Here is a 24673-nt window from a genome sequence, read left to right on the forward strand (position 1 = left end):
TGTTAAAACGGATCTTGTTCTATCTTTGATCAATGGTTTCTCTATGAAAAATACGAATCGGAGTTTGAAGAAGGGGCTTGTATCTCCTCTCCTCCCTCGCCTATGTAGATTCAAATATTGAGGAGTTCTTGTTTCAACTGAGTGAAATGGTTATAGGAGTCTCTTGAACAGTTACTACTGAAATGTGTCTGTACACAAGAAGATGGGGTAGAGGGTCTGCTATATGGGGAACCGACACTTATGTGATTATCTGGATGATTTCGCTAATTTCTTCAATTCTATCTTGCCTATGTCTATTTGCAGTAGTCTATATTGTAAAATTGCACTAAACTGCACACTGGTGATCTGATTGGTGTACATACCAATTCTTGCTTTTATACTTGATAATTGACATTGTTAGAAAATATGCTGTATACACATGTTATACACAGTATTTCTTTAATGCCTGGAATTTCATTAATGGGCTAGAACAAAAATAGAAAGAACTGTACGAAAGTGTGATGCCATGAACTTTCCTTTTTAAGAAGAAAATTGTAGAAAAAAGGCAGGCGTTCCCACATTGTGATGCCATAAAATGCTCCTCCTGGTCTGTATCCAAATCCAATACAATTTTCACTGCCTATATTATTTTCACAGAGAATGGCCATCTGTAGGTACTCAAGTCATTACACACTGAGGATGACGGTGGCTATTTTAGATTGCAAAATGATTTCTGTAGCATGGGAGAAGAGTATCTTCTAGGTGAGTATCCCTGTAGGGTCTTATTAAACTTTCCAGTCATTTAAGTGGCACATTTTGCTAACCCTCCTTCTTTACCCTCACCCAACCCAAAACCAATCAAAAAGAAAACTGCTGTATTGGGTGTGCAGGTGTTGAATTTGCTGAAAGAATTACAGATCTGGAATATGTTTCAAGCGAATGCTTGCAGACCTCTGTTTCAGACAGTCCAGTTCTTACATGTGCTGGTATTGACTCTCCGTGGAAATCAGATCTATTCAAAATAATGGAAGTGCACGAACGCCGAAATGATGTAGTTGATCTCAAGAGTTATGAGTTTTGTGAAATTCCTAGTCCTCAACATGAGTCTGAGAAGAAACCTCTGAAATCACCACAAGAGAATATTGGCAAGGTCCTTGACTTTTCAACACACTCTTTTGATGATTTACCATCCGATGAGAATGCTACAAACCTTTCCCAACCAGTGGAGATGTTTTCCTCCTGTCCAAAAGATGAGAAAAATGATGAATATGGGCAGATAGGCCAAAGTGGTGAGTCTAACATAGTTCAGGGGAAGGATGAATTGGTAACCTTGTTGTCTGCAGAAAGCCCACCTGATGCACTTCCTGCGCTAAAGAGATCTGGTAAGCCCACAAAAAGGTACATCGACGAAGTAGTAGATCCTATTTCACGTCATTCAAAGAGAAGGCGGGAGGTTTCATCTTCAATCTCTAGGGATAAGTCTGTCGGTGTTACAAATCACAAAAAATGTCACATGGGATCTAAAGCCATCACATTACCAGCTGAAGAATCTGATGTGAAAGCTATTCAAGTCCCCTTTGGCTTGCTAGCGCGTAAAGAATGTCCAGAGAGTCCTGCATATAATTTGGTAAGTTTTGGAGCTACATTTTGTTTGACCATCACTTAATTAATTGAAATTGAAATTGAAATTGAAATTGATATAGAAATATTTTCTGTACTCCATTCTGAACAGTGAACAGTAGTAATACTGTTTTGATTCAGAAACTTATTTTGGTGTCCAAATGTTCCTATCTAGAAGTTGGTTTGTTGTACTGATTAGCATTGCATTTTAGCCTTATACAAGCTTTTATTGCTAACATGGTAACATTTTTGTTCAACTCTAATTAATGATGTTGGTATTTGATATAACAGGTGCACAGTTCAGATACAAGAATCTTGATGAATAAACCAAAAGATAACTGTGATGCTTCAGAGAATCAAAAGAAAAGAGATGAATGTACTCCAGTTGTTCATCAAATGAAAAAGAGTGATGGTACCCCTCCAGGGAGTCAGAAGAAGGATGAAAATGTTGGTGGAGCCCACCTATTGAAAAGGGTTCAATATATCACAAATATTCATTTCACAAAGAGGAATGAGTGTGTCATGGCAGCAAGTCAGAAGAAAAAGGAGAAAGTTGTAAATGGAGCCCCTTTTGTTGGTTTCTGGGGATTACAAGAGATACAATCGGGCGTAATATAACCTAAAAGGAAGAAAAAGAGAAGCTGAACTGAATGAAATTACAATTGGAAATCGAAACAACTGAACCAGTATGATAGCCGAGTCGAGGATGCCTCTTCCTGCAAGACGAGATACGCTCTGATAGTGCTCTCGGTTTGGCGTGTCATCCCCAAAGGTAAAACGACTACGTCTCTTTTGATGCAGCACCGCAATCACCAGAGCTCCGGTGAACTGGATGAAGGAGAGGGCAGAGCTTCGACAGAAAGACAATGCAGAGAGAGGGAGAGTGCTTATGCTGTTATGCTTGTGAATTAGTATAGTGTAGATGCATGTAGTGACTAGCCTATTTATAGGCTCAGTCCACTGCTGTGGGTCAACAGCCATGAAGGCTCATCATGGCAGATTCGTAACCGCCGACGGTTACGAGCGTGTGGCAGGAGTATGCCTTTCGCGTGCGGAGCTAATGCTTTTCTCACGTGGCAGCTTTGACTGTGCCACGCTTGACGACGTGTCAAGCCACTTGGATTGCTGACTCTGCGGTGGTAAAAAAAGATTAAGTTTGGGCTAGGGACAAGCCCAAGCCCAAGCCCAAGCACCAAGCCCAAAGACCACCCAAAGACCAATTGCCAAGTCCAAGATCGAGATCGGGATCGGGATCGGGATCGGGCCTGCGGCCCGTGAGCACGAGCACGTGCACGGGCACGGGCTCGGGCGGGCGGGCGGCGGCGGGGGGGGCGCGCGTGTGGGCTCTTTCACCCATCTTGGTCCACTATAATTATTAAGTAACATAAAGTCACTTAATTTAAACACATTAAAAGATGTGTTAATCCTCCAATGTGGGATAATTAACACTAGTTAATTATTCCTTAAGCTCCAACTCCAAGCTTTAATTAAAAGCTAATTATGCCTAACTTTAATCCACTATTTCTCACTCACCGGAAATCGGATTTGAGAAAGTGAATATACTATATTTATCTACGTAAAATGTAGATCGACGCTATGTCATTTAATTTCACAAAATTAAATGTCTCGTCACATTTATTATTTGGTCAAAATCCATTGACCGGGCATATTTAATCCATGATTTTTACAATCCCCCACATGAGTGGAAATAGCCAAATGCATATGCATGCAGACACAAGCTCAACCCTCGAGAGGTATATAAGCATAAGGATAGGTAGTTGTTGGCTTTGAACCTTCCATAGTCGACACCATCGGATACACAGGCGGCTTAGTAGCGCGATGCTTTGAACTAATCCCCCACGGCGTGCACCGAGACAATGGTGTTAACGCTTAAACACCTCAACCTCATCCGTTCTCACGTTTTGTGTCCATTGCGGTCTTGGACACCACTTTGGATTCATAAGTGTGTTTTATGAAGCGACCACACTTCGCACTTACAAAGGTGATTCTTAGTCAAGTACCTTGCCATACTTGGTCTCTTTGAGAACTCCATCTCTTTGAGATCCTTAAGAACCATTAAAAGTCATAGGCTTATCCTTTACCACTAGGCAAGTTGAAGTGAGACAAGTCGGATCGTGTCTTCGTGCGCTTATAGGGAAAACTATGCGAGTGCTTGGTCAAAACACCGCGCTTTTTAAATCCGCTGGATCACTAGGTCCAGGAACTCAAGGAACACAGAGTGTTTTTGTCGTTGGACACACTCGACTCCCCTTCAAAAATTAAATCCCTCAACCCGAATACTATGGATTAGTATAGGGAAGTGGGGTCGATCCCACGAAGATGGAGTCGTGAAGCAGTGCTTAGAGACTCTGGAAACAAGCGGCTGCTGCCACGCAAAAGGGTTGAGGTTTAAACTACCACTAGACCTAGGCACGGAAATTAAATGCTAGACCTAGGACACAAAACACTTATAAAATCAGACATCAACGCCGAAAGAAACAATTACTCACTAGACCGTGTAAATGACTGACTAAATATGACTAGGCAGAGAGAATTAAAAAGTGGGGACCATGACATTCAAATAAGGTAAGTACGGAAAAAGCTGCAACTAACAAACTCATGCAATCTCCTAACCAACTCAGACGCGTAAATGAAGAAAACAGAGCATACTCCTAGATTCGAACAGAATATAGAAATCGGGACACCGAAAACTTACTACGAATCGGACGTACGTCAGATCTACATAAACTAGGTGAAATGAAATGAAAACACGTAGGCTAGGCATAAAATTAAATCAACACGGCTCAGATTCACGTCGAATGCTTAATCCACTCCGGATCCAAGCCACCCGAACTCAACACCCAGCAAAATTAACTCCATAACTCCGATTCTCACAGATCTGCTCAGATCAACTCCAAATCCCAACAATCACAGACAGCCTTGCAACATCAGCAAGTTAAAAACCCGATTCATCCACAGACAAACTCCATTCTCCCAGATCCAACCACGAACCTGCAATAATCCAGAAAACAACCTCGAAAACAACCAACTCGAACAATCCAACTCAGAATTCAAGTAAACATAATCAACAAACAAAGATCAACACAATCGGCATAAGCTAAAACGAAACTTGCATAAAAACAGAGAAGTATCCAGAAAACAAAGAGATCCGAGCTTCGAATAGCGAAGCTCGGCGAATTCAGCAGAAACGAAAACGGAAAATAAATTGTTTCTTCGCCCTAAGAAGGACGATGTTACGACCAGATCGAAATGTATGAAAACTAGAGGTGAACCCCAAGTACGCCCTGAATCTCCCCACGACAGAACCCAAGTGTGTGAAAAAGTGAACTAAGCTACAAGCTGTTCTCGAGGTCTCCAACCGAGAAGATCCCTCCAGTGTGCATGCTTCTCCCTTTTATAGACGCGGACATAACCTTCTAGAGTCTTCGTAGAAATCTCTATTCTACCCTTCAACTCCGAAGCTTCCTCCGTCGAGCAATTTTTCGCATAATGTCCAATCTTTCGCCTTCTTCCTAGGTCCTCGCAACTGTCTCCCTCCTTTGCTGGACCTGGCGAAAATCTTCACACACCTGGCTTAAAACGTGTGTTAGACCCAGAAATTTCACGAATTAAAGCCCTAGACCTATGCATGAAATTAGCCTTATCAAACTGCTCACACTTAAACCATGCTTGTCCTCAAGTATGAAAGACAAGAAAATGAAATAAGGCGAATTTCAATGCACGGTTCCCAAGAACGACTCTACAAACAAGATCTAACAAAAACAAAAACCTAGACCTAGAAAACTTACAGACTCAGAAAAGAAAATAACACACAAAGAACACAAAACACAACACATAACACATGCACTAGTTTCAACTTTTAGGCGACTGTCCCCACAAGCTTAAGTTCTCTCGGATCGTCTACAGTCTCCAAATTCTCCTTCTTCACCCAAACGGTTCGTCAGTTTGTCAAGAAACCTATGGATTCCCTAGCGGTTAGGTTCGCTTGATCACTCATTCCTCACCAGGGATGTTAGGATCAAAAACGCTCCAGAGTTAAAGTTACACCACTGATGCGTTGGGTTATGAGAGTTTCTCCTTTTTATCATCTCCTCTTTTTTCCTGGGTCAGGCAAATATTTCCTGGGTCAGGTAATTTTTACTTCCTGCCCTTAGATAATTAAGCTTCTTTTTTCCTCTTTTTATTTTCCCCCTGGACTTCGTACAACTTATACCTCTTTTTTTTTTACTTTTCTCCTCCCCTGGACTTCGTCCAGCTTATACCACCAGTTCTGGACTTCGTCCAGCTTATACCACCAGTTCTGGACTTTGTCCAGCTTATTCCTTCATAACCCATTTTTTCTCCTTTATACTCTACTCCCTAAGCATCAAGTGGTTGCCCATTTGTTACAAGTTAGCTCAAAGTGTTTAGGCTTATAACTCACTTTATAGTAGGGCTGCACAGCTAGGTTATCTAAGGTATCCTCTATCGTCCTCACTTCATCCAAACCGTTTTAAGTTTATTAAGGAAAAGGGCATCAAAGTTGACGTATATCCTATCTTCAATCGCTCTTACTAAGGGAATTTTTCTGCCTTATTGTATCCACTAGCTCATGCAGCACGTAACACACAGACAAAACTAAAAAAAAACTATAAGACTCACATTCACATTCTGCACCTATTCCCTCCCCCTCTCACTCCACTCAAGCTTGTCCCCAAGCTATCCTAGTGGAGGGGGGAAATAGGGAAGTACAAACACATAAAACAGAACACAAAACAGACAAACAACATGCCAAAACAAACAAACTTCTCACACTTAGACCGTACACCGGGCTAAGTGGGAGAAAGCACAACAACTAAAACCAAACATGCAAAACAGTTCAACCCCTTCTCACACTTAGACCAGGAATTGGGCTAAGTGTGGGAAGTAGTAACGCATATGTACAGAACAAGCATGCTGGCACAGAAAATTAAAACAGAAAGCAAAAACAGAAAGCAATGAAAGAAGAAAAGTAAAATTTACTTGGGTTGGGAGGATTAATTCGGTGCCTAGCCCCCTCGGGAGCCAGACTTGGGCGGCACGGCCTGTTGGGTCACCTTAGCTTTCTTTCTTGCCGGCGACTCCGGCTTCTCTTTCCTCTCTTCTGTCTGTCCGGGTACGGTCTTCTTCAAGGTCATGGGTCTAGTAGAGGACGGGGTGATTAGAGGCTTGGTGACTTGTGGCTGCTTCCGGATAGATAGATCTCCTTGACTTGGCGCCTTGGGTCAGCCACTAGGTCCTGGAAGTAATATTGGTGCGTCCGGGAATTTCTAGCGCAACCACTTCATCATTGTCATCATTAACGCGACACCCTCCGTCATCTTCTCAGTACATCGGGACGACATTACCACCAGATCAGAAACGCGCCCCTTGAGGGCTACTATTTCCTCCCTGACCTTCCGAACCTCCGTTCTCATTCCTTCCATTTCCGTTCGTACTCTGGCAACTTCCTTCCTTACTCTCTCAGCTTCACCACTGTCCTTCCCTTTACCCCGCAAGGCCACTATCCCTTCCATCACCTTTTGAATCTCGGATCTCATCCAGCTGACTTCCTTCCTCATTGCGTCCACTTCCACAACTGGCTTCCTGGCTTCACCCACGTCAGTAACGTCCTTCACTCCCGCCACCTCTTGTTCCTGTTTGATCTGGGCCTCCGACTTACCAACTTCGTAAAAACAGACATCCCTCTTGTGCTTGATTAGTAGCCCCTTGTTGAAGAAGTACTCCATATTGAAAACCTCGGGGGGTAGACACATCTTCACTTCCCGGCAAGCCTTGTGGATCTTCATGATCACATTGCGCTGCAAATAAGCCCCCAGAAGGTGGCATGTGTGTAGATGCCGGGAGGGGTTGGCAGTTACTTGGTGGCAGGCTTGAGCTAACCAGTAACCCAAGTGGACACGTACACCCGTGGCCATGCACCAGGTAAAGTATAAGTCGGCGGTTGTCAAGGCGGTGTTGGCTGTGCCCATCAGATTGTAGCTAATGAAGGTTTGGGCGAACCTCAGAACCCTGTCTTCGATATGGTGAGCCTTCGAGCAACTAGTTTTAAATTGACCCACCCTCGGGTGAGTCAAGAACTCCCATGCGCTCTGCGCTTTGAAACCTGGTGTGAGTTTTGGTGGGCCGACCATTCTCTCATTCCATAATCCTTCGTCATCTTCTGTACGCATCAGCAGACCCATCCGTAGAGTCCACTCCCTGATGCTCATCACATGCTCTTCATTGAAGAGCCTGAAGTTGATGGAATCGGCATCCAAGTCGGTGGTGGATTTAAACCGGAAAGTCGAGAAAAATTCCCGCGCCACGTCTATCGGAACCTCAATGGTGCTATGCTTTAGCAACCAGTCAAAGCCGATTGCCCCTATATACCCCCGAAATTCGTCATTGCTTGAGATCCCTTTAAGCTCGGCCGAATCGTACATCTTCCCAGATTTGGCATATTTCCCCACGACACTCTTCTCCGCATATATTGCTGTACGTTTTGGGTCCTCAAACTTCCCCATCGCGTTCAGCAGTTCCTTAGTGATCCAGATTTCTTTCGGCTCAAAATTGAGCTCCACTTCTTGTTCTTCCTCGGAGTCACTGGACTCATTAGGGTTTTCCGACTTGACATCGGACGGTACTTCAGCAGGTGGAGAGGGAGAGTGGTCAGCGGACTTCCCTTTTGCTTTCTTGGTCGAGGAAGGAGCAATCTGTTTCCCCTTCCTCTTCCTCTCGGCCGCGTGTCTGCGCTCATCCTCGTCGCTCCCCCCATCAGTAGGTCTAGGAGAGTTTGCATGCTCAGGAGCCGCAGTCTCTAGACTCAGCAATCCTTCTTCTGTCTGTGGAACGGTTTCATATATCTTATCAAGCAGACTCCGACGAGCCTGTCTTCGCTCTTCCCTCGGATTTACTGGCGAATTGGTGTCCCCCGTCAGGTGTACGAGCAAATTCAACCCGACATCGACGGGTTCTTGAGCATTCTCAGCATCGAGGGCCTCTCCCTCCTTGTTCAACAATGGGGTTGCCCCCGAAATGTAAACAGGGGTTTCTGTCCCCTCAGACTTCTCAGGGGTTTCCCCTTCTCTGACATCTTTCTCACCAATTTGGGCTTCGGCGCCCCCAACCACTTCTGAAACATTACTATCAACAACAAGGGTTTCCCCCATAGCAAATTCTTCCAAGACAGGGGTTTCCCCCTCTGTAACTCCTACAGCCGCAGAAAGATCTATACCCACAGATTTCCTTCTCAGCAAATATCACAGTGGCAATAACAGGATTTACCTCCTCAGTGACAGAACCTAACCTGGGTTCACTTACGGCCAACAACTCCAACCCCGCAGTCAGATCTGCTTTTTCTTCGCGAGTTTCTGTGGCGGTTGGTTCTTGAACAGTGACGGCTTCTTCTGGTACAGCGGGGGTGGGTTCTGCGGCAGCCACCGGTTTGGGTGTTGAAACCCCTGAAGTTTCCGGTTGTGATACGGCAGATGTCGAGACGGCTGGTATAGATTTCCCCATTACCGCCGCGAACATGGCAAACGCCTCCATTGCCTTGTCCGGCCCCCCAAATTTTTGTAGTATATCCGCCATAAACGCCGCCGCACTTGAATCGGCAGATCCTGAAGTGTTTCTGGTACTCTGCTTGTTATCCATGAAGAATTCTGTAGAAGTTTTGACAAAAACTTGGACAGAAATTTCTTTGATTAGGGTTAGAGAAAGAAAACCTAGAGAGAAATTTGGGGAATTTTGGATGTAGAGAGAGAATGAGTAAGGAAAAATAAAAGGAGAACACGGTTATTAGCCGATAGGTATGGGAGATGACAGTTTGCAGGCGGTTGTAGGCATGACGCTAGCGACTGTACGCCTCCCCATAAAGGTGTCCTTTGAAATTCGAACCGGTGCCAACTCCCTCCAAAATTTTACTTCTCAACTCCTTGCCCTAGCAAATTCCTTCTGCGAAACCATACTTAGGAAAAAACATTAAATAAAAAAAACTGAAACGCCAGACTCCCCGTTTCTAGGATATAACAGTATCAAAAACATTCCTAAGGAGTCTGGTATTTCGAAAATATTTTTGGAAGATTTTTTTTTGAGTTTGTTTGGGTTTTTCTTGATTTAAAGAAAGCGATTAAATATTTACAATTTATGTTCAAGTGTTCTCAAGATTTCCTAGGTCAGGGTATGGTAAAACCTCCTTGAATACTGGACCTAGGAAAGCTTTTACGAACACTCACTTCCCAGACTGATTAGGCGAATTCAGGGAGTGCGCGTAATGGCATTTCGTCCACTACACGCATCTCCAAGTTATCCCTAAATACCTTTACCCTATGACCATTGACAAGAAAAGGAGTAGAGTTTTAAAAACTTCCATGGATCTCCACTGCTCCATTTGCACGCAAACTCACAACAGTGTACGGCCCAATCCATTTGGATTTTAACTTACCGGGCATTAACTTGAGTCGGGACTGGAACAGGAGAACCTTCTGCCCAACTTGTAGTTCCTTGGTCCGGAGATTTTTATCATGCCACAACTTGGTCTTTTCCTTATACCACATTGCTGACTCGTAAGACTCAAGTCGCAATTCTTCCAACTCTTGGAGCTGCAGTTTCCTCTCTCCCTCACAAGCACGAGGATTCATATTAATCTCTTTGACCGCCCAGTACGCCTTGTGCTCAATTTCCACCGGTAGGTGACACATCTTTCCGAATACTAACCTGTAAGGAGACATTCCAATGGGCGTTTTATATGCTGTTCTGTATGCCCATAATGCATCATCAATTCTCTTGCTCCAGTCTTTCCTCGACGGATTCACCGTCTTTTCCAGGATCGCTTTGATTTCTCTGTTTGATATTTCTGCTTGGCCGTTGTTCTGAGGATGGTATGGTGTGGAAAGGCGATGGTGAACTCCGTACCTTCTCATTAGAGCTTCAATAGTCCGGTTGCGGAAATGTGTCCTATTGTCAGATATTATAGCTCTGGGCACTCCGTACCTGTTGAAAATGTTAGCTCTAAGGAACTTTGCTACCTCTTTAGCTTCACACGATGTGGTTGCTTTTGCCTCTATCCACTTCGAAACATAATCCACTGCCACAAGTATGTAGGTGTTCCCGTATGAAGACGGAAATGGACCCATGAAGTCCATCCCCCAGACATCGAAGATCTCACATACAATTATGGGAACTTGTGGCATTTCGTCCCTCCTGGAGATTCCCCCGGTCTGTTGACACCTCACACAGTTCTGACAAAATTCAAAAGCATCATTATTCAACGTAGGCCAGTAAAACCCACTGTCCAACACCTTCCTTGCGGTCTTCCTAGGTCCAAAGTGACCTCCACACGCTAGGGCATGGCAATGATTCAACACATACCTCTGTTCCCACTCCGGGATACACCTCCGGATTACTTGGTCGGCTCCCATTCGCCACAAATACGGGTCATCCCAGAAATAGTACTTGGCCTCGCTCTTCAATTTCATCTTCTGGGCCCGGGAGATTACTTGGGAACTGGGCACCTCTCCAGTGACTAAGTAATTTGCCAGGTCCGCGAACCACGGCTCAGCATTTGTCTGACATTTCCCTTTCTCGGCATCCCCTGGACCTATTAATGCCATGAGCTTTTCCCAATTGATGGGTCTAGGAAATTCTTCCAGATAGTACAAATGTTCCTCGGGGAATGCATCTGGAATTGCTTCCTCGGTCTCCCCTTGAAAAATACGACTTAGGTGGTCAGCCACCTTGTTCTCAGTTCCTTTCTTGTCCTTAACTTCCCAATCAAATTCTTGTAAAAGTAATACCCAACGGATTAGTCTTGGTTTAGACTCTTCTTCGCCAGCAAGTACTTAATAGCTGCGTGGTCCGTGAAAACGATCACCTTCGACCCCAGCAAGTACGGGCGAAACTTCTCAAATGAGTATACCACCGCCATCATTTCTTTTTCGGTGGTGTCATAATTCTTCTGAGCTTGATTCAGTGTTTTGGAAGCATAAAAAATCACATAGCTTTTTCCATCAATTCTTTGACCTAACACCGCTCCCACGGCATAGTCGCTTGCGTCACACATAATTTCAAAGGGTAGATTCCAGTCGGGCGCTCTAATAATGGGGGCAGATATTAGTCTATCTTTCAACAACTGAAAAGTCTTTTTGCACTCCTCATCGAACACAAACTCCACATCGTTATGCAATAAGTGAGTGAGTGGTTGAGCAATCCTCGCGAAATCCTTTATAAACCTCCTATAAAATCCTGCATACCCTAGGAATCCTCTCACCTCTTTCTGATTCGTCGGGTAAGGCAGTTTTGAGATGACATCGATTTTTGCTTGATCTACCTGTATGCCTCTTTCCGATACCACATGCCCTAGGACAATTCCTTCAGGGACCATAAAGTGGCATTTCTCGAAATTCAAAACCAAATGCTTTTCCTGGCACCTCCTCAGCACTATATCCAAACTTGCCAAACACGAGTCAAATGAATTCCCGTACACCGTGAAGTCATCCATAAAAATCTCAATGCAATCCTCTAGGAGATCCGAGAAAATACTCATCATACACCGCTGAAAAGTCCCTGGCGCATTGCAGAGACCAAACGGCATCCTCCTATAAGCATACGTTCCAAAGGGACACGTGAAAGTTGTCTTCTCTTGATCCTCGGGATTCACATAGATTTGAAAATACCCACTATATCCGTCCAGGAAACAGAAATATTGCTTGCCCGCCAGCCTCTCCAACATCTGGTCAATGAAAGGTAACGGGAAGTGATCCTTCTTAGTAGCCTCGTTCAGCTTCCGGTAGTCAATACACATCCTCCACCCAGTAACAAGTCGAGTGGGGACCAATTCATTTTTATCATTCTTAACTACATGTATACCTTACTTCTTGGGTACCATATGTACGGGACTAACCCATTCACTGTCTGGTATGGAATATATGATTCCTAGGGATAGCAGCTTCAATACTTCCTTCAGCACTTCTTCCCTCATGTTCGGATTCAACTTGCGTTGCGGATCCCTACAGGTTGCTCCTTCTTCTAAACGAATGTGATGCATGCACATATCTGGACTGATCCCAACAAGTCAGAGAGCGTCCACCCAATGGCTTTCTTGTTTCTCCTGATTACATTCAGCAGTTCCTCTTCTTGTCCCTCGGTCAAGCTGCTGTTAATAATCACCGGGAAGTTTTTCGTTCTCCTCCAGATACGCATACTTGAGCCCAGGTGGAAGTGTTTTCAATTCTTTCTTGGGGACATCTTTTTCCTAGGGCAAGGGGTTTTGTTCTGTTGTCATTCCCTTCTTAGACTCAGTAGAACTATCCATGCTCGCCACATAAGGTGTCTTCCTTGACCTAGCTAGCTCCGGACTTGAACAGAATTCCAGAATTGCTTCCGTTAGTTCCTCATCCGATAACTCACTTGTGTTCATCGCTTGACACCAACTGGCTACTTCTCTATCAATGGCATGACTCATCTCAGAATTCTCGATATGTTCCTGCATTAACTCTGTCTCAAAATATTCCTGGACCAAGGGGTTAATAACATCTATAACATGCAAATTTTCAACGTCAAGAGGTCTTTTCATTGTCTCATCTATGCTGAATGTATATTTCTCCCCATTGTAATCAAGGCAGATAGTACCGTCAAAAACATCAATGATAGTTTTAGCGGTACGCAGGAAAGGTCTCCCTAGAAGTACTCCGCCAGACTCTGCAGACTCATTATCACTCATCCTAATCACATGGAAATCAGCTGGGTACAAGAAATCATGTACCTTCACTATCACATTCTCAAGCACTCCTTCAGGACAAATGCATGACCTGTCTGCCAATTGGATCACAACTTTCGTGTCCACCATGCCTACCCCTACTAACTTCTTGTATATAGACAATGGTAACACATTTATCGACGCACCTAAATCACACATAGCATGCTCGATCTTCACATCACCAATAGAGATGGGTAAAGTAAACATACCTGGATCATTGCATTTCGAAGGCATCCTCCACTTCTGAATCACTGCCGAGACATTCTCGCCTATCAAAATTTTCCCACTGGGTCTAGCCTTTCCAGCTATAAATTCCTTGATGAACTTGTTAAACACCGGCAATTTCAAGGCCTGCAGGAATGGTAGATTAATTTCTAGTTTCCCAAAAATGTCCATGAAATCCACCGGCTCTTTCTTATTCTTCTTGGCTTCCCCCCGGCTTGGGAAAGGCTTCAGTCGTTTTCCTGCTCCTGGAGAGCCTTCGGCTGAGAATTCTCCAGTCTCTTCCCTTACTGCCTCGTTCTCAAACACTGGCTCTGGATCGAGGAAGAATGGTTCAGTTGACTTAGGCAAGGGTTTCTCCAAATCTCCTATCTTAAGGTCATCCTTGACCAAGGAACGTTCTCCTTCCGAATCCCTTGATCTAGGAATTGTATCCTCTTCCTTACCTTCCTTGGGGCTTATCGCTTCCTTCGTTCTTACCACTGGCCCATCATATGCCTTCCCGGATCTCAAGGTAACCTGACTTATATTCGCCCTATCTAGTGGCCTTACGGAGGCGGGAATCTTTCCCTCATTTCCCCTCATATCTCTCAAAGAAGTGGCTATTTGGGACAATTGTTTAGCCAGCATATCCATGGCTGCCTTTTGCTCCTGTTGAGCATCTTGAAGCTTGTGCACTATGTCATTGTTCGATTGCAGGTTGCTTTGCATATGTTGCTGAGAACTGACGAGGTCGTGCACCATATCATCGATACTCTTTGGTGACTTTCGTGGTTGACTGGACCATGGCCCTATACTCAAAGTCGGTCCACTTGCTTGATTCGGACGAGCGTTCCCTTGACCGTCTGAAGAGTTGTTGTATTGATTTCCTTGGCCCTGGTAATTGTTCTGAAAATTCCTTTGGTGCGGTGGCACATAAGAGTTCCCTTGATTATTCTGATTTCTGTTCCCCCAGCTTGAGTGGTCTCCTTGGTTCCGATTGATCCAGCTGCCCTGCCCCTCTTGATTCCTTCCTGACCAGTTACCTTGCCTTTCGGGCTGAGGTGCAAACTGCTGACTTTGTTGTGGTGCTGGCTGATTCTGCTCATTGTCAGTCCATCTGAAATTCGGATGATTCCTCCAAGGTGCATCTCTCTGTCTTCCTGGATTCCAGCTCCCATCGGGATTCCAACTACCCATTGCACTGACCTGGGCCTGATAATCTCCTTCCTGGGTCCCGTAATATTGCTAAATTTGACTATCTCCTGGACCAGGAGATTTCTCATTCCCTTGTGAAGTCAGTGGATTCGTCTTCTCAATCGCGTTCAAAAGAGCCTTCTCGAGCCTATCAATCCTTGCCTCCACTTTATCATCTTCTCGCTCTCTTACGGCATGCACCGACCCTCTTCTTACTGCATTCTTAGGGTTATAGTATGCCTTCTTAGCGTCGATCAACTTTTCCAGGATTTCCCTTGCTTCACTTCCCTTCTTTCTTGTGAAATTCCCCCCACTCGAGGAATTCATTAAGTCCTTTGACTCAGGAGTCGCTCCTTTGTAAAACAGAGAGTAGGTCTCTGCCTCTATCATTCGGTGGTTCGGGCATGCATCCAACAACCCCTTAAATCTCGACCAATACTGACTCAAGGATTCGTCGTAATCCTGCTTACACTCTAATATTTCTTTCTTCAGTGCATTCGTCTTGTTGGATGGGAAGAAATAATCTAGGAACTCCAATTTGAAATCCCTCCATATGCGGATAGAATCCGGGGGCAACCTTAATAACCACGTGTTAGCTTCCCCCTTCAAGGTAAACGGAATCGCACGTAGGCGATAATCCTCCTCTGTTGCATCATTCGGCCTCTTCTGAATACCACACAACTTACTGAATTCATTTAAGAACTCATACGGACACTCATTTCTACGCCCAGAGAACGTCGGCAAGATGCCGAGCACGTTTGTCTTGATCTCAATAGTTCTCTGGCGTGGATTCATCACTATGGCTTGTGCTGGCTCTCCATCTAAGTGGGCAGTGAGAGAACCGATCTTTGGATCTGGATCTACTACCTGCGCCATGACTACTTCCTCTGCTTCCCCTGTTTCTGACTCCGTTTCTGATTCGGGTGGGGACTCTGGATCTTCACGTCCTGACGACGTCCAAGATTCGTCGCTAGTGAATTCACTCGGAAACGGATCTCCTGTGGTGAACCCTGATCTGGTGGTCACAGTAGAGGCTGTGTCCTTAACCTGCCGATTAAACTGGCCGTGTTTCCTCCCAGTCGAGTTGCTCCAGTAGGTAGATCCTGAGCCTCTATTCATAAACTACAAACAAAAGAGAAAGAAAACAAGTAAAAATTATTTACACCACATACTCTAAACACTAACACTAAGCACGCCCTCCATCCCCGGCAACGGCGCCATTTGAAGTGAGACAAGTCGGATCGTGTCTTCGTGTGCTTACAGGGAAAACTATCCAAGTGCTTGGTCAAGACACCGCGCTTCTTAAATCCGCTGGATCACTAGGTCCAGGAACTCAAGGAACACAGAGTGTTTTTGTCGTTGGACACACTCGACTCCCCTTCAAAAATTAAATCCCTCAACCCGAATACTATGGATTAGTATAGGGAAGTGGGGTCGATCCCACGAAGATGGAGTCGTGAAGTAGTGCTTAGAGACTCTGGAAACAAGCGGCTGCTGCCACGCAAAAGGGTTGAGGTTTAAACTACCACTAGACCTAGGCACGAAAATTAAATGCTAGACCTAGGACACAAAACACTTATAAAATCAGACATCAACGCCGAAAGAAACAATTACTCACTAGACCGTGTAAATGACTGACTAAATATGACTAGGCAGAGAGAATTAAAAAGTGGGGACCATGACATTCAAATAAGGTAAGTACGGAAAAAGCTGCAACTAACAAACTCATGCAATCTCCTAACCAACTCAGACGCGTAAATGAAGAAAACAGAGCATACTCCTAGATTCGAACAGAATATAGAAATTGGGACGCCGGAAACTTACTACGAATCGGACGTACGTCAGATCTACATAAACTAGGCGAAATGAAATGAAAACACGTAGGCTAGGCATAAAATTAAATCAACACGGCTCAGATTCACGTCGAATGCTTAATCCACTCCGGATCCAAGCCACCTGAACTCAACACCCAGCAAAATCAGCTCCATAACTCCGATTCTCACAGATCTGCTCTGATCAACTCCAAATCCCAACAATCACAGACAGCCTTGCAACATCAGCAAGTTAAAAACCCGATTCATCCACAAACAAACTCCATTCTTCCAGATCTAACCACGAACCTGCAATAATCCAGAAAACAACCTCGAAAACAACCAACTCCAAATAAATTATTTCTTCGCCCTAAGAAGGACGGTGTTACGACCAGATCGAAATGTATGAAAACTAGAGGTGAACCCCAAGTACGCCCTGAATCTCCCCACGATAGAACCCAAGTGTGTGAAAAAGTGAACTAAGCTACAAGCTGTTCTCGAGGTCTCCAACCGAGAAGATCCCTCCAGCGTGCATGCTTCTCCCTTTTATAGACGCGGACATAACCTTCTAGAGTCTTCGTAGAAATCTCTATTCTACCCTTCAACTCCGAGGCTTCCTCCGTCGAGCAATTTTCCGCATAATGTCCACTCTTTCGCCTTCTTCCTGGGTCCACGCAACTGTCTCCCTCCTTTGCTGGACCTGGCGAAAATCTTCACACACCTGGCTTAAAACGTGTGTTAGACCCAGAAATTTCACGAATTAAATCCCTAGACCTATGCATGAAATTAGCCTTATCACAAGTTCTCTAACACTCTATTGCTCTCTAGGGAATAGATATAGTTGAGTGTTTCTCATGAACTCTCATAGGTTAGTTGTCCCTTTGAACCAAGTTCTTGGGATCTCCAGTCATCATGGTTGGGTTACCACTATGATAATTCTTTAGTTTGTGGATTTCAAACCCATTCCCTCTAGCAACTTGTTCATTTGATCATGGTTTAACCCTTTGGTTAGCGGATCCGCTAGATTATCTATTGACTTCACATAGTCAATTGTAATCACCCCTGTTGTGATCAAATGTCTCACAGTGTTATGTCGTCGACGTATATGTCGAGACTTACCATTATAGAAGCCATTGTTTGCCCTTCCAATAGCTGCTTGGCTATCGCAGTGGATCAGCACTGGTGGCACTGGCTTAGACAAAAATGGAATATCTTCAAGGAAGTTCTTAAGCCACTCGGCTTCCTCACCCGCCTTATCTAAGGCAATGAACTCCGATTCCATTGTTGATCGGGCTATACATGTCTGTTTTATGGATTTCCACGATACAGCACCACCCCCAATAGTGAAGACGTATCCACTTGTTGAAAGTGAGTCTCTATTATCGGATATCCAGTTCGCATCACAGTACCCTTCAAGTACCGGGGGGTATCTCAAGAAGTGTAGCCCAAGATTTTGAGTATGTTTTAAATATCTTAAAACCCTCACAAGAGCTCTCCAATGCTCTTTGCTTGGATTGCTCGTGTAACGACTCAACTTGTTCACGGCACATGCAATGTCAGGTCGAGTGCAATTAGTCAAGTACATAATGCACCCGATGACCCGTGCATACTCTTCTTGTGCAACGGGCTCGTCTTTGTTTTTGCTCAAGTGAACTTCGAGTTCAATTGGAGTCTTAACCGGCGCGCCATCATAGGCTTTGAATTTATTCAATATCTTCTCAACATAATGTGATTGTGTTAAGATGATTCCATCAGACGTTCTTAGAATCTTCATTCCAAGAATTACATCGGCTAGACCCATGTCTTTCATGTCAAAGTTTCTCTTTAACATGGCATTTGTATCGTTAATTACTTGAGTGTTACTACCCAAGATTAACATATCATCAACGTATAGACATACTATAACATGGTCGTTATTAGTGCTCTTGATGTAGACACATTTGTCACACTCGTTAATTTTAAACCCATTTGATAACATCACATTATCAAACTTCAAGTGCCACTGCAATGACGCTTGTTTCAATCCATATAGAGACTTTACGAGCTTGCATACCTTTTTCTCTTGTCCAGGTACTACAAACCCTTCGGGTTGCTCCATATATATTTCATCTTCTAATTCACCATTTAGAAACGCGGTCTTTACATCCATTTGATGAATCTCAAGATTGTGCAATGCAGCAATAGCGAGAAGCACTCGGATAGATGTAATCCTTGTTACAGGTGAATACGTATCGAAGAAGTCATGTCCTTCCTTTTGTTTAAAACCATTTACTACTAATCGGGCTTTATACTTATCAACTGTTCCATCGGCCTTAAATTTCCTTTTAAGTACCCATTTGCAACCTAGAGGTTTCGCACCTTCAGGTAGATCTACCAACACCCAAGTGTGGTTTAGCAAAATTGAATCAATTTCACTTTGAACAGCTTCTCTCCAATGCAGCCTGTCTGGGCCAGCAAAGGCTACTTTTATCGATGTTGGTTCTTCATCCAATATTAAAGCAATGTAGTCAGGACCAAATGTTTTTGGTGTTCTGACTCTATTACCACGTCTTAGTACTGTATCTTTTGGATCAGGCCTTGCACGCTTGCGCGATTCAGGTTCCGCATCCGCTGATTTAGAACTAGTGGCTTCTTCAATTCTTGTTTCAGAATTGGTTGAGACTTTTTCCTTGTGTTTGCAAGGAAATGTATTTTCGAGAAATACAACATTCCTCGACTCAATTGTTGTTCCTACTGTGATAGTCGATATTTCAGACTTGTGAACAACAAATCGATATGCACTACTGTTAAGTGCATATCCAATGAAGATGCAATCAACCGTTTTAGGTCCTATTGTAACTTCTTTGGGTGGAGGAACCATCACCTTTGCCAAACACCCCCACACTTTGAGGTATTTGTAGGATGACTTCCTTCCCTTCCACAACTCATAAGGAGTAACATCTTTTCCTTTGAGAGGGATTTTATTCAAGATAAAGTTGGTTGTCAAAACAGCTTCCCCCCACATGTTATGTGGTAATCCTGAAGTCAGAAGCAGTGCATTCATCATCTCTTTTAGAGTTCGATTTTTGCATTCTGCAACACCATTAGATTGTGGTGAATATGGTGCAGTCGTTTGATGGATTATACCTCTTGCGTTGCATAATTCCTCAAACGGGGCTACATATTCGCCTCCTCTATCGCTTCGAATCGATTTGATTTTACAACCAAGTTGATTCTCAACTTCGTTCTTATAATTTTTGAACGCTTCTATTGCTTCATCTTTACTTCTTAAAAGATAAATGTAGCAATACCTTGTGCAATCATCTATGAAAGTGATAAAGTACTTTTTACCACCTCGAGTTAGCACCATCTTTAAATCACATACGTCCGTGTGAATTAATTCAAGGGGTTTTGTGCTTCGTTCAACCGAGTGAAACGTCAACTTAGTCATTTTTGCTTCAAGACAAATTTCACATTTATCTTGGATATCCAATTCATTAGTCTTTAGTAAATCTAAATTTACTAATCTTTTAATGGCTTTTGAATTTACATGTCCAAATCTACAATGCCACAAATTTGAACACTCAGTCAAGTAAGAGGAAGTAGATGCTTTATTCTTATTAGCCAAAGGCTTAGCAACACTGCGAGTCGTCACACTAAGTTTGAAAAGCCCATCGGTTACATAACCTTTTCCGAGGGATTTTCCAAACTTATACAAAGCAAACCTATCAGACTCAAATACAAGTTTAAAGCCCTTATTAACTAGTATTGATCATGACACTAGGTTCTTGCGGATGTCCGGGACATGCAGCACATCCTTCAATGTTATTGTGATGCCAGACGTCATCATGAGGATCACATTTCCGATGCCAAGGACTTCGGAGGATGCTTGATTCCCCATGTTGATCTTCCTTCCTTCAACAGCAGTGTAGGAGGCAAACTTGCTCCTATCTGAGCAGACATGAGCAGTAGCGCCGGTGTCGATGTACCAGCCACCCTTGTTATCAACAAGGTTAACCTCTTCAGTGACCACAGCAATGAGGTCGTTCTCGTCCCAGTCCTTGAACTCCTTCTCAACGACGTGGGCAGCCGGCTTCTTCTTCTTGCTGCGGCAGTCTTTAGCAAAGTGGCCTTGTTTGCCACATTTGTAGCAGTCGCCTTCGAACTTCTTTGAAGGCTACTTTCCCTTCCCTTTGTCATTTGGACGGTTTGGGCGAGGGCGTTTGTTGGAGGGACCGCCCCGCTCCAACTGATTGGCTTTGGCTTCAAGTGGGGTGAACCCCTTAGCCTTTTGGTCGCTTTTGCGCACATCAGCCTCAATGCGCAACTTCACGATCAAGTCTTCAAGGGTCATCTGCTTTCGCTTGTGTTTGAGATAGCTCTTGAAGTCCTTCTAACTGGGAGGAAGTTTGTCAATGATCGTGCACCTTAGGAATTTGTCGGGCAAGGTCATCCCTTCAGCCACTAATGCGTGGATGATCATTTGGAGCTCTTGGACTTGCTCCATGATGGGTCGAGAGTCGACCATCTTGTAGTCCATAAATTTGGATGCTACAACTTGTTTAGTCCCTGCAGCATTATCTATGCTATATTTCTTTTCTAGGCTTTCCCACATTTGTTTAGATGTGGTTACATTGGAGTATACATTGTACAAACTATCATCTAAAACACTTAGAATGAAATTTTTACAAAGATAATCTCCTTTTCTCCAAGCCTCATAGTCCGCTATGACTTCGAGCCTAGTCTCTTGGTCGCTTGGCACGGGCGGCTCGTTCTCCGTGAGGAAGTTGGCGACGCCCAATGTTTTCAAGTAGAACAACATCTTTTGGTACCACCTCTTGAAGTCAGATCCTCCAAACTTGGTGGTTTCTCGGCAGGTGGCATCATTCTTGGTGCCAAAGGTGCCGAACTTGGTCCATGGAAGGAACCAATTCCGTTGCCCCCGAAGGAGCCAACAACGTGGTTGGGCATAGAGCCCCCACCATTCATGTTGGGCATAGAGCCTGCCATGGTTATGTTGGGCATAGAGCCCGTCATGGTCGTACCAGCCCCGAAGGGACTAGCACCCGCATGAGACCCGAAGGCCCCAGCATTCGTGTGAGACCCGAAGGCCCCAGCACTCGATCCATTAAAGGATCCGAAGGAACCACTAAAAGTGGAACCAACCGAACCACCAAAGGTGGAACCAGTGGACGCCCCGAAAGGGTTGTCCCAAACCCATGGGACAGTTGAAGAAGCGGCTGGGAAGCCGGGGGTTGGCATCATCGAGGGGATTGATGAGGTGTTGACGGGTCCAGTGGTCGCCATGGTGGAGGAAATGGCGGCGGTGGTGGTGGCAGCAGCGGTGTTGGATTCAGTCGACATCTCCAGCAAAGGTGTTTAAAGTTTCGAAAGTTTTAGTTCAGTTTAATGGTCCAAATTCCTTCAAAGGCAAGTTATCTCGTCTTGCGATTGTTGGTTTCTGGGGATTACAAGAGATACAACCGGGCGTAATACAACCCAAAAGGAAGAAAAAGAGAAACTGAACTGAATGAAATTACAATTGGAAATCGAAACAACTGAACCAGTTTGATAGCCGAGTCGAGGATGCCTCTTCCCGCAAGACGAGATACGCCCCGGTAGTGCTCTCGGTTTGGCGTGTCATCCCCAAAGGTAAAACGGCTACGTCTCTTTTGATGCAGCACCGCAATCAGCAGAGCTCCGGCGAACTGGATGAAGGAGAGGGCAGAGCTTCGACAGAAAGACAATGCAGAGAGAGGGAGAGTGCTTATGCTGTTATGCTTGTGAATTAGTATAGTGTAGATGCATGGAGTGGCTAGCCTATTTATAGGCTCAGTCCACTGCTGTGGGTCAACAGCCATGAAGGCTCATCATGGCAGATTCGTAACCGCCGACGGTTACGAGCGTGTGGCAGGAGTATGCCTTTCGCGTGCGGAGCCCAGGCACCAAGCCCAAAGACCACCCAAAGACCAATTGCCAAGTCCAAGATCGAGATCGGGATCGGGATCGGGATCGGGCCTGCGGCCCGCGAGCACGTGCACGGGCACGGGCTCGGGCGGGCGGGCGGCGGCGGCGGCGCGCGCGTGTGGGCTCTTTCACCCATCTTGGTCCACTATAATTATTAAGTAACATAAAGTCACTTAATTTAAACACATTAAAAGATGTGTTAATCCTCCAATGTGGGATAATTAATTCTAGTTAATTATTCCCTAAGGTCCAACTCCAAGCTTTAATTGAAAGCTAATTATGCCTAACTTTAATCCACTATTTCTCACTCACCGGAAATCGGATTTGAGAAAGTGAATATATACTACATTTATCTACGTAAAATGTAGATCGACGCTATGTCATTTAATTTCACAAAATTAAATGTCTCGTCACATTTATTATTTGGTCAAAATCCATTGACCGGGCATATTTAATCCATGATTTTTACACCTTTAATGAAATTAAAGTGATCGTCTCACAGCACCAAGTCAGAAAATAAAGGAACCAACCATGTTTGCTGGGAGCCCAAAAAAGAAAGATGAGTGCGCAACAGCAATATATCAAAAGAAAAGAGACGGGGTTGGTGGCCGGAGGAAGCATCATAGGCTTTGGACTATTGCTGAGGTTAAAAAATTAGTTGATGGTGTCGCTGAGTATGGTGTTGGAAGATGGAGTAGGATAAAAAAGATTTACTTTCCTGCATCTGCCCATCGTACCTCTCTAGATCTCAAGGTAAAACCATCTTTTTCGGGTAAATGTCGTACCAGTGATGGCATGTGATTTGGTGGTGGCAAATATCGCAGGACAAATGGCGAAATCTTTTGAAAGCAAGCGGTTTGCAGGGACGACACAATGAACAGGTAATCTCTCTTGAGGTTTGTTTTTATCAGGCAAGTTTTTAGGGAGACACAATCTCTCTCTTGAAAGCAAGCGGTTTGCAGGGAGAGAAGAAGCGCAACGTGGCATGGCGGCCTCTGCCAAAGTCCATCTTGCTGCGCGTTTGTGAATTGGCGGCAATGCACCCTTATCCCAAGGGCGGGAAACCGAAGACGGGACTTATTCGCCATGTTTCTCCAGATAAAAGTACCGATATTACATTGAGCGACTATAGAAGGATCTTACGAAGTATTAGCGGTAGTTGATCTTTCTGTTCTGTTTGTATCATCAATAGAGGGGTTAGGCCATTTCCTGAACTGACTGTTTCTTCAGACACATCTAACGGATCGATAAGCATCCTACGTTTTTGGAATAACAATCAAACACCCTATCTATTGTCGTAGGACGATAAAATACTAGAAACAGCAAAGCCGAAAAAACACGAGGGCATATTAGGGAAGTAATGGATGCATGGTTCAGCCACCTTCGTTGGCATTGTTGTCGCCATTGTTATCTCCTACGCTGCCCCACTGGTCATAGAACTGCCTTGGTATGTTGTGATGGTTATCCATGCTGCGGTCGACTTGGATGGTTTTCATCATGACGTCGTCTCTTCTGCTGCTGATGTGCCGCCAAGCATAGGAAACTGATCAGCGCAAAGGCCACCAATTTCATTCTCTTCACTTCTGATTTCAAAAGAAAAATGTGTTACAACAACTCAGTAGTCATGTAACATAGCTATATAGTTGGAGCTCATTATAATCTGTGACATAATATCATGCAAAATTTAAGCTAAGAAGGTAAACTTACTACGCAGTGAAAAAAGGTTTTCGAGCATCTTTTCAGATTACTCGCCAGGAGATGAGCAGAGAAAATTAAGGTATCTAGTTGGATATGTATGAGAAGATTGATGTTGTTACTGTTAATTGTTTGGTCACATGAAATTAATAATTTACTTTGTACCAAGTGGACAAGGGACGGCCAAACAATCAATATTCATCTTTGGCGTCTTATAGTTGAGCAATTGTTATAGGATTGGACCCAACACAAGGAAGTGGACAAATTAGTTGCCTCAATAGGAAAATTCCACTTTGCAAGTGGTTGTGTTAGTCACGAAGTCAATTTGAGAGAATTTAGGTTTACTGTTTTAGGCATTTTGTGCAGTCAGGTGGAACTTTAGTGGAAAGTAGACAAGTGAGTAGAAAAACCTTTTTTGCACCACAATCCTCTACATAATTGAATCTAA

The 24673-nt window shown here is 44.2% G+C and overlaps 3 protein-coding genes across 8 annotated transcripts; 2 read left to right on the forward strand and 1 right to left on the reverse strand.

The window, feature by feature from the left end:
* Positions 1-341: 341 nt before the first annotated feature.
* LOC121795463 lies at positions 342-24398 on the reverse strand. 6 transcript variants are annotated; one of them, XR_006049468.1, is made up of 4 exons: positions 24238-24398; positions 23912-24113; positions 1309-1592; positions 342-1218 (listed from the first exon to the last, which is right to left on the reverse strand). XR_006049468.1 is itself a non-coding variant. In XM_042194002.1 (4 exons), the coding sequence occupies exon 1, from the start codon at positions 8787-8789 to the stop codon at positions 6909-6911; it is 1881 nt and encodes a 626-aa protein (XP_042049936.1). In that variant the 5' UTR covers positions 8790-8798; the 3' UTR covers positions 342-1218; positions 1309-1400; positions 1518-1592; positions 6622-6908. The 6 variants fall into 6 exon arrangements, 3 of the variants coding, with proteins under 3 accessions (XP_042049936.1, XP_042049935.1, XP_042049934.1); XM_042194002.1 differs by lacking the exons at positions 23912-24113; positions 24238-24398 and adding an exon at positions 6622-8798 and having other exon boundaries at positions 1309-1400; positions 1518-1592; XM_042194001.1 differs by lacking the exons at positions 23912-24113; positions 24238-24398 and adding an exon at positions 6622-8798 and having other exon boundaries at positions 1332-1592.
* Positions 629-2217, forward strand: LOC121796736. The gene is made up of 3 exons (XM_042195525.1): positions 629-741; positions 846-1606; positions 1891-2217. Exons 1-3 carry the CDS (start codon positions 720-722, stop codon positions 2215-2217), a joined length of 1110 nt encoding a protein of 369 aa, XP_042051459.1. The 5' UTR covers positions 629-719.
* On the forward strand, positions 22966-23800 carry LOC121795464 (telomere repeat-binding protein 3-like). The gene is made up of 3 exons (XM_042194004.1): positions 22966-23283; positions 23355-23411; positions 23493-23800. Exons 1-3 carry the CDS (start codon positions 23062-23064, stop codon positions 23691-23693), a joined length of 480 nt encoding a protein of 159 aa, XP_042049938.1. The 5' UTR covers positions 22966-23061; the 3' UTR covers positions 23694-23800.
* Positions 24399-24673: the final 275 nt, after the last annotated feature.

The sequence above is a fragment of the Salvia splendens genome, chromosome 3, assembly GCF_004379255.2.
Source record: "Salvia splendens isolate huo1 chromosome 3, SspV2, whole genome shotgun sequence".
Taxonomy (NCBI): Eukaryota; Viridiplantae; Streptophyta; class Magnoliopsida; order Lamiales; family Lamiaceae; genus Salvia; species Salvia splendens.